This window comes from Neovison vison, chromosome 5 (genome assembly GCF_020171115.1).
Source record: "Neovison vison isolate M4711 chromosome 5, ASM_NN_V1, whole genome shotgun sequence".
Classification (NCBI taxonomy): domain Eukaryota; kingdom Metazoa; phylum Chordata; class Mammalia; order Carnivora; family Mustelidae; genus Neogale; species Neogale vison.
Window position 1 is genome coordinate 163654686 of NC_058095.1, and position 14622 is coordinate 163669307.

The window sequence follows — 14622 nt, forward strand, 5'->3', positions numbered from 1 at the left end:
GGAAACAGGGCTTTAAAAATCCATGATTGATTCTCAAAGGCAGGGCCACCAAAATACGCTTTCCCCCTAAGGTAGCTAATAAGAGAATTGAACAACCCTTCTGTAAAAGAAAAACGTGCATTTTAACAAAAGACATGAAGGTAATCCTTTCGCTGTGATGCTTGAGGTTGATGGCTGTGGGGACATTTCAGTGCACTTAGGAGGGACGGCTCATGTCCAGGAAGACTAGAAGCAAGGTGTTTCTGGGCTGGGGAGGCCCTCGAAGAAGACTTGCTCATCAAGGAGCTTCCACCTGTGTCCAGTGGGACGGCGGCGACCGTCACTCGCTCTCCACGGACACAGGGCGACAGCCCTCGTCTCACAGGGCACAGTATTCAGCTGTGATTCGTAGTGTGGCTGGTGGTCTTACTCTGTCTCCATGGCTAAGCTCTCAGATCCTTGAGGTCCCAACAAAGCCTTCTTCGTGACCCTGTCCCTAGAGTGCCTGCGTCACGGAGCACTGGAGAAATCTACTGAGGAGTGACTGTATCTATTACAAAGGGGGGGAGAGCAGTTGTCAGGGAGCGTGAGGAGGAAACGGTTATTCAAAGCAACATAACTGACTAAAATTTGAAACCATAACCTGACATTGGCAGGGTACCAAAACCGTTTGTAAGTAATGCCGCAGTCCTAGAGTATTAGACCTAAACACTACTTAGAGACTGTCCTTGTCAGCATTCTCATTTTGAAGATAATAGAGTTATACTTTGTGGTGAGAACTAGAAGTTCTAGAGGGGAGTCAGAGCTACATCACCCCACTTATATATTTATAAAGCAAAGTATGAGTTGCTTCTAGTAAATTGTCACAGGCAGCAGCTTTTTATTTCAAAAATTAACGGCTAGGGAAATGAGAATTTAAAAGATTATGTCACTTGCCCGGCATGGAGCTTAACCAGTGTCACTCTTAATGTCATGACACTAAAAGATTGTTCTAGAGAAGTGTTTCTCGGTTCCAGCTTTTTCTTGATTTTTTACTGTCGCCACAAAATGACTGTCCAGAATCCAAATTTAAGGTCTGATTTCTCTCTTTCTGCAGAGTTCCAGATTCTCAGATCTCCTCCTGCAGCAGACAGTGTCTTATTTCCTTCTCCCTTCTGCTCAAAGATAGCTCTTGCCAACACCCATTTCTTTCTCTTTTCCTTAAAATACCTTAAAAAACAATTAGCATTTTTTAATCTAGGCATAGATGTTTGTATCGTGCCTTCCTGAATTTCCTGGCAGAAGTGAGAAGTCCTATAATCACACCATCAGTTTAGCTCAGATGGGACAGCACAGGGAGATGGACATCGGCGCCCGAGGCCTCTCGGGTCGCGGCCTCGGCGTGGGGCCCCGTGCCAGGCCCGGGAAGACGCGTGTGGCCCATCAGGGCGCAGTGATTTATGTCTCAGGGCGAGATTTATCTAGAAACTGTCCGTTTATGTCAGAGAGTCACTTCCTCCCTCTTTTAAGGAGCAGAGACATTGATTAGAGGAAATGTGCACTCAAGTGATTTTGTTTTCCAGCTGGAGATGGGCCGTCCTCTGACCAGACACTCCAGATCTGAAAAGTCATCACAGCCCCACCAACAGGGCCTGCATCAATTTTCTTTTAAGCTATTAGGTTTTTAAAGGATTTGTCTTTTCATATTTCGTCTAAGCAATTCTGCTCGTTTTCTGTCTTTGTAAAACGCGTAGGAGGTAGAGAATCTGTTTGTGATCCTGGCGGCAATATTACACATTGGAGACATTCGATTCACGGCTCTGACCGAGGCCAACTCTGCATTTGTCTCTGACCTCCAGCTTCTGGAACAAGGTCAGTGGAACAGAGCTCCCCTTAACCTCGCGGGTGTGCAGCTTTGCAGACCTGCCGGTAGATGGAGACAGAGTACAGAAAAGCCCGGGGAGGGAGCCCTTTCTGCAGAGTAGAATTCAGAAGGGTAAAAAAATATATTAATAAAATAATAATAATAATGAAAGAGCTGTATCCACTTTGTTCTCTCTTACAAATGGTTTGGGAGATGAACAGCAGGGCGTACGTGATGTTCTCGTGCTTCCCACACTGGCCGAGTCGGTTCTTAGGCGTGTACTTGGGTGTATTTATGTTGTGCTGGATACCCTCGGCCCACCCTGCCTCCCGTGTATTGGGGGCCTGTGCTATTAGCCCAGCAGTTTAAACAATATAATTACTTCCTTTCAAAGGTCTTGCCAAGAGCCTCTCTCTCCCCTTTGAAGTTGCTTTGTTAGTCACTCCCAGATTTTTTCAAAATACCGTCAAGCCACAGATTGTCAACGAGCGTGCCGTCTTCACCTCCTCTGCACGTAGTTCCACGGGGGGCTGGGAAGAGCATCCAGGGCTGTCTGCGAGGGCAAGGAGGGAAGAGACGTGCAGATTTCAGGCAGGAGCCCACGAGCTCGGTAGCGCTGTCCCTCCCAGAAGCGGTGTTTCCAGCTCACTTTGGTAATCAGAGTGCTCGTTCGGAGTCCTGTAATCAGCACAGCTCCTGATGGGTCTGTGCCATAAGCTTGCAAGTAATGACCATAATGTGGAATGCCCTCGCCATCCAGAAATGCATACTGACCTGGGCCTTCAATGCTGCTTTACCTTTAGTGGCTGGATTGTTGCAAGTTTCAACCGACGAATTGCTGTCGGCTCTAACCACCGACATCCAGTATTTGAAAGGTAAGTGTTACTCCGCTCTGATGTTGACCTTTGGGCAGTTTGTGGTTTCTCCGAGATGCGGAGAGCAAACGCAACCTTCCTTTCCCCACCCCGTGGAACTGCCTCTGTGGGCTGAATGCCGAGCGAGAGAAGCATCAGGAGCCCGTCGGGTCACTTGCTGGGACTCTGTGTTGGAAGCGCAGAGGTCTGGAGAGACCGTGTTGATGAACTAGTCGCCTTCTCTCGCTCGTCGGTCATTTGAGGCCAGTCAGGCCTTCAGTCCGGGAGGATGTACTCAGTTCAGTAATTGGAACCATTCGTGTGTGCCTGTGGCCGTCAGCGAGGCGCGTCCTCTCTCCTCTAGGGCGTGATTCAGACGAGGAGCTGCCGTTTCTTGGTCACTCTCGAGAGGACAGGCACTGTGCCAAGTGCGAGAAACGCTGGAATTTTAACATTCTCACAGATCCCTAGGAAGTGGGCATCACGTTTTCTTTTTAACAGATGAGAGGATGAAGCCTCCAAGAGACTAACTTTGCCCATCAGGCCACCAGCAGGGGCGTGTTTGGAGCCAGACTCTCGTGCTGTCCGCCTCCCGCCGTGACTCTCCACACACCACGCGCCCCCGTCTCCCTGCAGTGGGCATGGAGAGTGGTTTTCCCACGCGCGCCGCAGCGGAAACCGTCTCTCGATGAGATACGGACCCAACCCGCTGCCCTACCAACCTCCCTCTAAGTGAGAGTTTGAGAACTCAGCCTCTCTCTGATCTGTTTTCTCGAAATCACCACTGTCCCTACCTGCAGACGCTTAGGGACGTGGCTGGTCATTCCTGCCCCCAGCTCCAGAAGGTTCCCCCCTCCATGTTCCAGAACGTTACGAGTCTCCCCATCATCCAGGCGGTTGTGCAAAAGTCATTTTGATGCCACCGCCGCCTCCTCCTCCGCGCGCAGACCAGACACACGTCGGCTCTCCTCCCGGGCTCTCTCTGGTTCTCACTGCCTTCTCTTTGTTTCGCCGCCACTGTCTTCAGGCGTCCTTCCTTCCCTCCATCACGGAACAACCTCCTCTTGAGTCTTACCTGGCCTCATCTCATGTCGTCTCCCTTCTGCACTGCTTCGGGAATAGTCCTTCTGAATCACATTCTGCAAATGTGACTTTCGTCTGTGGACCACAGCCTTTCAAAGATGCTTCCTCCTCTTTCGGAGTAAGCTTCACCTTTAGGGTGACCTTGCACGCCCTTCACGTTCAGGCCAACCTCACTCTTATGCCTTATTCTGAACCATTTTCCCACCAGCCCTTGCATCTAATTATTTCATTTCTTGAACTTCTCCCAAATCATCAGTCTCATGACTTTTTAAAGAAAAACTTGAACTCACCATAATATCTAGAATTTCCTATATGCCCATTTTTTCTGCTTACACCGTCCTTGGGTCCTTACTCACGCGCCATGTTGGCGACCCGACACCCTCAATCATGGGGACTCTGGAGACCTTAATTCAATAATATCATAAATGGCACACCTGTGTTCATGGTCACCTTGTCTGTTGATCTCCATGGCCTTAAACTTGTAGGTCTCTGAGTCTTCCTTATCTGCTGATTTTATTTTTTTTTTTAAATCTGCCTATCTCAAAAGGAGCTCTCCTGCGCTGGCCGACGCTCATGCAACCATTACTTCACGCAGTCATTGTCAACTCCTTAACCCCCTGCTCGGCCGCATGGCCCAGGTTTGCCGGCCGGCCCCGGGACACAGAATGAGTGCTAGACCCCCCTCCTCTCAGTCTCTAGCAACAGAACAATCACAGGCTCGGCTCCAAATCGTCCACCCTTGGTTCCCACTCCCCCTGGTTTCTTCCCTCGTCTTTTGTAAAAACCTTATCACTCACAATTTTAGTCACCATCTCTTAGAGAATGATGTAAACATTTCTACCTGAAGGTCTCAACCTGTTCCAAACTCCACACTCCCGTTTTGGTTAGCTAGACCATGTCTCTGAAAATATTTAAAATACGACTAATTTTCTAGGTGACCAGGTTTCTGAGGGCCTTGGGGACAATTCTATTCAAACCAGTGAGAGGCTACCGGAAAGCTAGATAAGAGGGCACCCCCGCCCCTGGCTGATTCCCTAATGGAGAAGAAATTATACAGCTTGCCTTGAGATCCAAAGCTGGGCTCAGTGTCGGGAGCAAGTAGGACTTCAGCGTATGTGGCCGTCACTTTGGGGAACATTTTAAGGAATCACTGGCAGAGACCTCATTTCTCAGCCTTGTCGCATCACTGTGACATCTTCTGGTGTAGGGGGATGGGTAAGGGATAGAATGACTGTGCGTGGTCTTGTCTGCTTCTACGTGGCGGGAGCCGTGACCTCCCTTCTCTCCTTTCTGTGGCTGCAGGGGACACCATCATACGGCGACATACTGTGGAGATGGCTGAATTTTACCGGGATCTCTTGGCCAAGTCCCTGTTCGGGCGTCTGTTTAGCTTCTTGGTGAATACCATGAACGGTTGCCTCTACGGTCAAGATGAGCACAGCAGGTAGGAATGGCAGACTCTGGTCTTCGGCATCACTCCTGCGGGAGCCGACTTACAGGGCTCCCCTCCTGCAGTTACGCTGTCGTGAAAACATCTCATTTTAACAAGTGATTTTACCAAACAGGTTTGATTGACTTTTTCATAGGGATTTAACCCCCTTCCCCCATCCCCACACGCTGATGAATTAATCAAATCCTATCACGTGCGTCCTCTCTGGACTGCAGGTGTGTGTGGCTTCTGAGCACCAAGGAATGTAAAAAATATATATAAATCTGGGAAGAAGACTGTTTAAGAACAGCTAAAGTACGTAATGTTCGTTGAGGAGTCCATGCCTCTCTTAGGACCAACTGGGTGATGTGTTTCTGGTTAGGATGTCTTCCTCTCTCCTTCCCTTACTTGTAGATTATTGGATGAAAGGTCTCCATGGTAATCATTTAGATTCCTAGCCTTCATCACCTTTAAAGCAGTAGCTTTTCAGGATTATTTGAACATCTAAAAATTACAGACCTCCATGGCATCTCGTCAGTGGAAAACTGTGTGGATATTCTCGTCACTGATGATGACCTTGAGTGGGTCGCTGAAAACAGAAGTGCATCCAGAAGTCTTCACACGTAGGCTTGTCTTTGAATGAAACCTTTTGAGAATTTCTTTGGTGTCCACATAGAGTTCTTCACTAAATTCTTAAAAATTGCTGCCTTTGGAAATTTCTTGGAAAACACTAGAAGTAACATGTATTAATGGACAGTTCTTAAAGAAATGTGGACATCTCAAAAGACATCAAGGACAAAGGGATAGTGAAGGCCTCACTGGAATGTGCACATAGGAATTGCACAGCAGGTTGATGAGTCACAGTGCAGTCTAGGGTTTGGGATCTGGGTGTGGCATGATCGATATTTTAGCAGCTGTGACTTAGAGTTTGGTCTGGTGAGAATTCTTGGATTTAGAACTGTTCATTGTCAGTGAATTTGTCATTTTCCTTTAAATATGAAGATCACCCACAGAATGATATCAATATGCTAAGTCTTGCAAATTAATCTTGTGTAAAATTATTGGCTGTGCTGCTGAAATTGACATTGAAAAAAATTAATGTTATAAATCCAGCTGCACATAGAAACTTCTAGAAAATTTCCATTGGACACATTTCTTTTTAAAGATTAATTGACTGATTTTAGAGACACAGAGAAAGACACACAGAGAGAGAGAGAGAGAGAAAGAGAGAGCAGGGGGAGGGGGAAGGGCCAGGGGGAGAGAGAGAATTTTAAGCAGACTCTGTGCTGAGCCCAGAGCCCAGAGCTGGGTGTGCCTGACTTCATGAGCCTGAGATAATGACCTGAGTTGAAATCAAGAGTCAGATGCTCAACTGACTGAGTCCCCCAGACACCCCTCCATTTGGCGTTTAAATTTTGCAGAACCCTAAATTACATCCATATGTAATACATAGCCTCGATGTTTGACTACACATGCAGAGAAAAATACACAAATACAATCTTGGAAAGCATAGTATTTCCCTCTCGGTGGGAATATTGTCACTGTGTCAATATGTAAATTGATGGTGTTAGTGCTGTCTTTTTAAAAAATTCTTTACCAAGCAAATGAATGAGGACAGAGATGAGCAGGAAATTAGCAGTGTTTTAATGCATTAGAAGTTGAACTTAGAATACACACTATTCTCAGATGAGTCATAATTCCCATGTTTTTCTCTCGTTTCTCCTGGGGTCACCGAAATCTAAATTTAAGTCTTAAAATACTGCAAAGAAAGGTTATGTTTGTAGTATTTCTAACTCATTGAAATTCATGGAAAGCTGAAGGATTTGTAGATTTACAGACCCATTTCTTAAGTCTGAGAGGTCTCGAAATTTGGATAAACTTAGGCTTCGATTGTTTAAGAATCCTCCATGTTTTTGGAATGAGTAATCGTGTCGAAACCGTGATGTAAAAAATGTGTATCCCCAGGGTTCAAGTTGGCAAGCGCTCTGGATGTTGATGGGGAGTGTTTTTCATACTAGATTTGTTTTTTTGTTTGTTTGTTTTTGGTAAATTTTGCAAGAGAGAATAACTGTAAATAAGATGTACTCTAACAAGTTAGTAAAAGAAAACAAGTGAAATTGAATCAGAGGAAATGTTTCTTCTTGGAAAGCTGGACTCATTTCCTGGATTACAGTGAAATAGGTACAGTATCAATAACGTTATACATTTTGAAAGATGTTACTTTCTCTACCTAGATCCTAAATAGGGCCGCTTCTGAGTTAAAATCCTGAGGTATAATGTGGGAGATGGTGAGGAGTAGTTAATTATGATGAATCAACGCATTTGCAGTATTTGCTCGGCCAGAATCGAGCTAGTAAGATTGCCGTGCGGATGTCCCCAGCCTGTGGCCTGCCATGGGCTTAATGTCCGTGTAGGCTGCACGTACTGGCCGCCACAGGCTGGGGACCAGCAAGGCTGGGGCAGCTCTCATTCAGGGGACACACTTTGTGGTCAGGACACTCCAGAAATCAAAACACGCCAGAACTTTACTTATTAGGCTCAGTTGACAATGATTTGATCCAAGTAGGCAAAAAGGAATATTAATGAAAATAGCAACAGAACCAACACATTCAATGTGTTACATATACAGTGTGTTGTACCATGTGCGCTACTGTATATAATGTATTATATGCAACATATATTACTGTATCATATATCATAGCCCTATGCATACTATACTATATTATACTATAAGATATGTACACGTTCTATATAATATATAGAATATCATGATACAGTGGATCATAATATATAATATAATAATAGATAATAGATAATATATAATAAATATGTATTATGTGTATTATAGACATATATGATAATATATAATATACAATTATGTACATATATAGTAATAGAAATTAATTATATACATGTACATATATAATGTATATGTAATATATTGTATACATAGCATGTAATAACGTATATGATACATGTAATAGACGCCTTTGTTTAAAACTTTAGTGCTCACACTAAAAAGTGCGTGCATATAAACTAGCTTCAGAAGAAATCCTGTTAACCAGCCAAGAACGACACAAGGTATCGTGGGAGCAATGGGAGCTCTGGGAAATTGTGGCGCGCGGATGTCCTGCTTCTTTATTCCCCTCCTGATGAATCTCCTTTTGAGAATCCCTACCCAAATACGAGCTGTGGCTTGTTAACCACTTTCTGGGACATTTCCTTCTCTGAACTATCACGTCGGCCTCGGAAGTGAAGGGTACACAGGGTTAATCCGGAGTTCCGTGATGCCAGCTCGCTCCTCCTCCCAGCCCGGTCGTGACCTGGGGCGCTCCGACCGCGGCCCGGGCCTTCGTGGCTCCTCCGGCACGTCCGGCAGCCCCTGCTCACGGGCTCGCTGCCGCTTCCAGTCCTCGCACGTCCACGTCCACGGCGTCCCCGGCATTATCCGTCCTGGCACGTGTTCGTGTCTGCCTCCTAAAATAATTCGGTGGAGTATGGCGCGAGGAGCCAGGACGCGGGTTCTGTGGGTTCTGGGAGGGAGACAGCAGAGCCGGGAGGTGCCCCCGAGTGGGGCAAGCACTTCTGACCTCTGCAGTCACGCAGGCTGGCTAGCCCGTGGGCCCGGTCAGCATTCGGGGGGGGGGCGGCCTCGGGCAGGAGAGCGCCCGGCCTCCCACCGGGGCCGCCTCCTGCACACACCAAGGGGAAGGACCTCCTGCAGGGGTGGGAGAGTTACAACCCGCGGAGCTTCTCTCCCTGGAAGGAAACCCCAGGACCAGGGTAAGGATCTCCACTTAACAAGAAGGGAGGGCTCATTGAAGAGTTGATTGGCTTGAGGGGCGCCTTGGAGGGCTCAGTTGGTTGGGCAACTGCCTTCGGTTCAGGTCATGATCCAAGGATCAAGCCCCGCATCAGGCTCCTTGCTCAGCCTCTCCCTCTGCTGCTCCCCCTGCTTGTGCTCTCTCCTCTCTCTCTGTAGAATAAATAAATAAAATCTTAAAAAAAAAAAAAAGGTCAATTGGTTTGAAAGAGCCAAGGCCTATCTGATGCAAGAAAGTAGGTGGGTTCTAAGACTCCTGTGCTGCGTCGTTTGGGTCTTTTTTGTCCATTATTTTCGAAAGGATATGATGAACCCACCTGTCTTAGGGTGTGGCAGTCCTCCCATTTGACCGTTCGCAAGATGTGGTCACTAGACATGCAGGGGACCCCTGTGGTCTGGGAGTCCTTGGCCTCAACTCCCCTCTACATTGTCACTGACACCCCATGACCAGTGTCGGCATAGAGATCCCATGTTTGAACCACACGGAGGTCCATATGTACATTCTTGTAACCTCGCATGTAGGAAATTGGCAACTGTGAAGCCCACGGGGGACGCTGCCTTGATTCCATTCTTCCCTGCCCATCCAAAGCTGGGTGGGAGCTCCCTTCCTGGGGACACAGCCCTTCTTCTCCTGGAGGAGAAGTCTTCCATCGGACACTTCATTAATCACAGTCAGACCAAATCCTCCGAATTACTCTTCTCAGGAGGCCTTGAGATGGTTCCCTGCGTCCCTTTCCCCCCAGGGAGTTAGCTTCCCTGATCAGGAAACGGCAGTACCCTACAGCTTCTGGATCCTCCTGCTTCCCGAGTGCGCTACCCCGTGAGAGCAGCTGTGATGTACAAACGCTTGGGGACGGTCCCCTCCCGTGCTTCCGTCTGTGTGTCTTCCTGTAGCTCTACGTAGGTTCCTTTCCAGGTCCCCCTCTGTAATCCAGAACATCACCTCAAGCATCCCCCCACCTGTGGGACATAGAAAGGAATCTGGATAAAGTTCCTCCATACCTCCTATCCCCATGAATTTTTTTGCCTCATCATTGTAGAAAGCCTTCTCTGGTTCGTGATACGGGTTGGCTGTGTCTAGTGAAACATTCCAAAAGGAAAGGCTTGCTCTTGAGTATCTCCTGCTCGTTTACTTAATAAAATCACAAACCTTTTGAAAAAGTTAGTAGGGAGACACATTAAGTTTATCTTTCATCTGAAAAGGCCACAGTATGGACAGTGTTATGTTCGCCCACTACAAAGTATTTCTTTTATTGTGTCAACATAAGTAAAATTGTCCCCAGCCCCCGTGGTATTATTACTTATCTTGGCATAACAACCTTGTTACAATGTGCGATTTGTGGTGTCGGGAAAGCACAGGTCCTTCTCTGGCCCCACCTTCCCTTAAAGAGTGTAGTGTCAGGAGAATACATCACCGCCCTGGGAAGAACGGCGGGAGGTCCCAAGACGTGTTGCTCACAAGTCATATCCCTGAGACTCCTCTAAGTTCCCAAACACCCAGCTGGGACCGAAATTAAAAGTGTCTCAAGACGAGAGTGCTCTCTCCTGCCGGCGGGACCAGGGTGGTAGTGGGCTGCCTTCTAGGAGGGGCGTGACAGGGCCTGGGAGATGGGGCCAGGGGCCAGGAAGTGAGGGACATCTTGCCTTTTTGAAAGCCGGAGGATGGTTACCCCTGACCCTTTCTGGCTCCTCACACATTCCCACGCTGGACCTCTCCTTCCACAGAACTCGGGGGGAGGAAGGTGTGCAGGCTTTCATTCCCCACGTTTCACCCATCCTTGGGGCAGTCCCTTAGACACGGGCTCCGCACACAGGGCCCTGTCCCCCCACGGCTTCCCAGGTGTGATTCTGGGACAGGATTTCTCTGGGTTGAAGGCAGAGATGGACTCAAGGATAGGACAGTGCCTTAAGGACTTGCAGACACTTTCATTACTCACTTTCTATAATTTTTAAACAAGACACAGGCTCTAAACAGCACCTCATTTTTGTACAGGAATCTTCCTTGTGATTCCGAAATGAGCTAAATGCTGGCGATTCTAGCTGAAGTCGAATGAATAATAAATACCTTGATTTAAAGAAAATGATAAAGTGATTTTTGCAGCTCCTAAACGTGGACCTGCTTCATAATGCGACACTTGAGACTGAACGGGCGACGTTAAATTTACTGGGACTGCTTGTTCCTAACGTGGTTCCTTCACCAGAGTTTCGGTGTGGACTCGGCTGCTTGCCAACGTTCTTGAACAGCGGAGGGGGTGCGGACCTTTGGGACGGTTCCCCACATGTCTCGGATGCTGAAACCTGCCGTTGATTTCACGCGCTTCATCACGCCTTCTGAATCCTGGGGCCGACGGAGAAACAGAACCCGTGCACGGTATTCCTTTTCACCGTTCAACACGCCCTGAGAAAAAACAGATGGAGAGTGAAAGGTCGGCAGGTGGAGGGGAAGAGGCCGGGCTGTGTGGTGTGGACGGCACACTTTATTTATCTACACCTCACTGATTTGTTCATGCCTTCATTTGTTCGTTCATTCATTCATTTGCGTCTGCTTGTTCTGAAATCCACACTTCTGGGCAGCACAATTTGGCATGCAAATGTATGCGGTAGATAAATGGAGTTTTGAGCATACATATGGAGATTTGGGGGTTTGCACTGAGCGTTCAGCTTCTTAAATATGCTTATGCTGTATTGCGTTCTTACAATATTTTAGTTGAGCTAAACATAAACATTTAAAGACTTTATGATTAGTTACTTTCGGCTTCAGTGACTTATAGAAACTTTGGAAGAGCTCCCCCCTCATGTCTTCAGATGCCCAAACCAACATTTGACTCATTTTCATCCTGAGTCCTTGAGTATCCAAGCTTGCTCCTCCTGATTCCACCAGGAGCTTTGGTTGGAGTCCAGGGTCGTCTGAGGATAACCAGAGGACACCATGTTGTCCACGCAGTGCCTGACACAGCAGGAATGGCTGCTTGGCTAAAATCCCCCAAACCTCGGTGGGTGTGGCTGGATGGAAGGCTTCCTGGCTCATGGTGGTTTGTCTGTGGAGACGGAGGGTTCGGAAGAGGTGCAGATAGACAGCATGTTGGGAAGCCGGGGTACGGTCCAGTCTCTTCCGTTGAATTTTGGTTCGGTGACCTTGGGTGTTCTGAAGAGTGCCAAATAGAGGAAATACGTTGTTCTTTAGAAATAGGAACGTCGCCGTTCATGTGCGCTTCCAGACCTGAGAGGGGTTTTCTCTTTGCTCAGCGGCTTTGCAATAAGTGGGTGACCGTGGATTCGCATCAGTCGGTCTCCATCCTCTGTCCCGTATCCTCTGTGCGGATACGTCCGAGGCGCACTTGCAGAGAGCACAACTAGTTGAGAGTGTCGTGTGTGCTCCTTGATGGTTGCAAAAATGAGGTGCCCATGGCTTAGACACCATATTTCCCAGGAAGTAGGGGTTCCTTGAGGAAAAGCTCACATGGAGGACGCCAGCTCTGTGGACAGGTGAGTGTGCGGCGGCTGGAGGGGCTCTGGCTGGAGGAGCGTCGCATCGGTGGTCAGAGAGCTGGTGCTCTCAGCGGGGAAAGGGGTGGGCGAGGGGGACCGGTGGGACAATGGGGTGAACTTGCGATGAAGGCTTTCGGCTTTGAAAATGAAAGCCATCTTATCTTTCCCTGGAAGGTAAGGGCTCACCACCCTCGGAAATGCCGAGTCTGCCCTTCCATCCTTAGATTGATATGGAGAGAGGAAAAAAAGGTTGTTGAGAAGGAATCAGTTGGAAAGCTTCTCACACTATTAAATGTCCCCTTTCCCACCCAGGACATGTATAGTGTGGGTTTGAATTACACACAGAGGTGTTGCACAGATACACCAGTGAGAGAAGAAGCTAGACTATTCTAGAGAGAAGTTGAAATTTTCTTTAACATTATTCTCTTTTTCTTTTCCTTTGAATTCACATATCAATTCGATGGTTTGGTTCCCAAAACCATCAGTAGGGTATTTTCTGCATCTCACCCTGCTTCTAAATTCACACATTTTGATAGTAAGGAAAAAGCATTTTGTAAGGCAGCACAGAACATGCTAGATGTCCGGAAAGATTTCCATCAGCATGGTCACCAAACGCCTGTGTGCTTCCCCGCAGTCTGGCGGGGGTCACTGCAGAGGATGCCGGTGTCGCTTGTGGGGGCGGCTCCCCCGAGTGTCACCGCTGACGACACGCTCTCTGAAATGAGAAGAGAGGAGCAGGTCTAGTGGGGCCTAAGTTTGAGGTGCTTTCGTGATGCCTGGTGATCGCCGGTGAGTCCATCCCGCTCCAGCCCAGGACGTGAGCGTCCCAACCAGCCTAGGAAATCTGCAGTAGGATCGTAACACGCGAGTTAACGATCATCATCAGAAACACCGAGCTCCTTCATCGGATGAGATGTGCTCTTCTTCCTTAATTAGAGAGAACAAATATTTCCTGTAGGGAAAATATAATTATAGCTTTAGAGAGTTCTGCAGGCTGGTTTAAAAAAGAAACCCATGTCAGCAGTTTGGATAATCTGTATCGGGTCTGAAGACTCCCTCAGTGAGTGGCCGAGGAGGCCGATCTCTACTTTCATGCTCTGAAATGAGAATCCGGTGGATTAACGGGGTGGACAGGATATACGGCTTACATTTATTGGGGGGATTCTCCTGAGTTTTGTTCTGCTAAAGATTCAGTTCATATACTATTAATTCTGAGAATTTTTTGGTGCATATGCACGTGTTTGTTGGATTTCCAAGGATTTTAAGTAGAAAGTAATATTTTTCCGTTTATATAGAATTTGTAGGCAAGTTTGCTGCGATTACCATTTATCTCTCTGATCCAATCAGGTAGCACTTAATGTACTTAAGAAATGTTATGTGACTTTTTGTAGGTCAGAGTCTCATTTGAGAATCCAGGGAATGGTGTAAACACACACACACACACACACACACACACAGAGTCCCTCACGTAATTTCTGGTGATTGAAAGACCACACCCAGCAAAACAAAATCCATGTGCCTGGGCTGGAATACTTCCTTAATTTGTTGATTAAAGAAATGAAAAAATTCTGAATTAATACCTTTTTAAAATTTTTTTTAATTTTTTTTAAAATTAAAAATTATCTTTTAAAATTTTAGATGAAATGTGTGATTTAAAAAAAAAATACCCTGAGGTACCGTCTAATAGATGTGTAACAATTCTTCAAACACTAGTATGATAGTAAGCTTGTGACTGTTCTGGAAGGTTAGACATCATAGAGTCGATGTTTCACTGTAACCACATATTTGTCAAGGGTCTCTCGCCCTTCAGGGACAGGGAGTCAGAAAGTCGGTTTACAAGGAGCTAGGGGGCCTGGACGTAGCTGAGGGCAGAGTGTCTTTCTGCTGCTCTGCAGACCAGCTGTTTGCATTGCAGTTCATGCCGTTCATGCCGTGTTTGCCCGAATATCTACGCTCCCTACCACCCTATCACCAGTTCCAGGTCCCATCTCCAGGTCATTTGTTTGCTGCCGTACGCGGCGTTTGACATGACTTCCGCACCTCCTCCTTCTGATCCACGTGAGGCATAAACCTAAATTCCAATCGGGGGTGTGTGTAATAATATCATTCTACCTTGTTCTTA

General features: G+C 47.1%; 1 protein-coding gene across 1 annotated transcript in view; it reads left to right on the top strand.

The window, feature by feature from the left end:
- The window catches only part of MYO16 (myosin XVI), a 432663-nt gene that overhangs the window by 217272 nt on the left and 200769 nt on the right, over positions 1-14622 (top strand). Inside the window, exons 17-19 of the mRNA XM_044250091.1 lie at positions 1713-1830; positions 2626-2697; positions 5062-5203. Of these exons, the coding sequence (XP_044106026.1) occupies positions 1713-1830; positions 2626-2697; positions 5062-5203 (332 nt within the window). The remainder of the gene's footprint in view (positions 1-1712; positions 1831-2625; positions 2698-5061; positions 5204-14622) is intronic.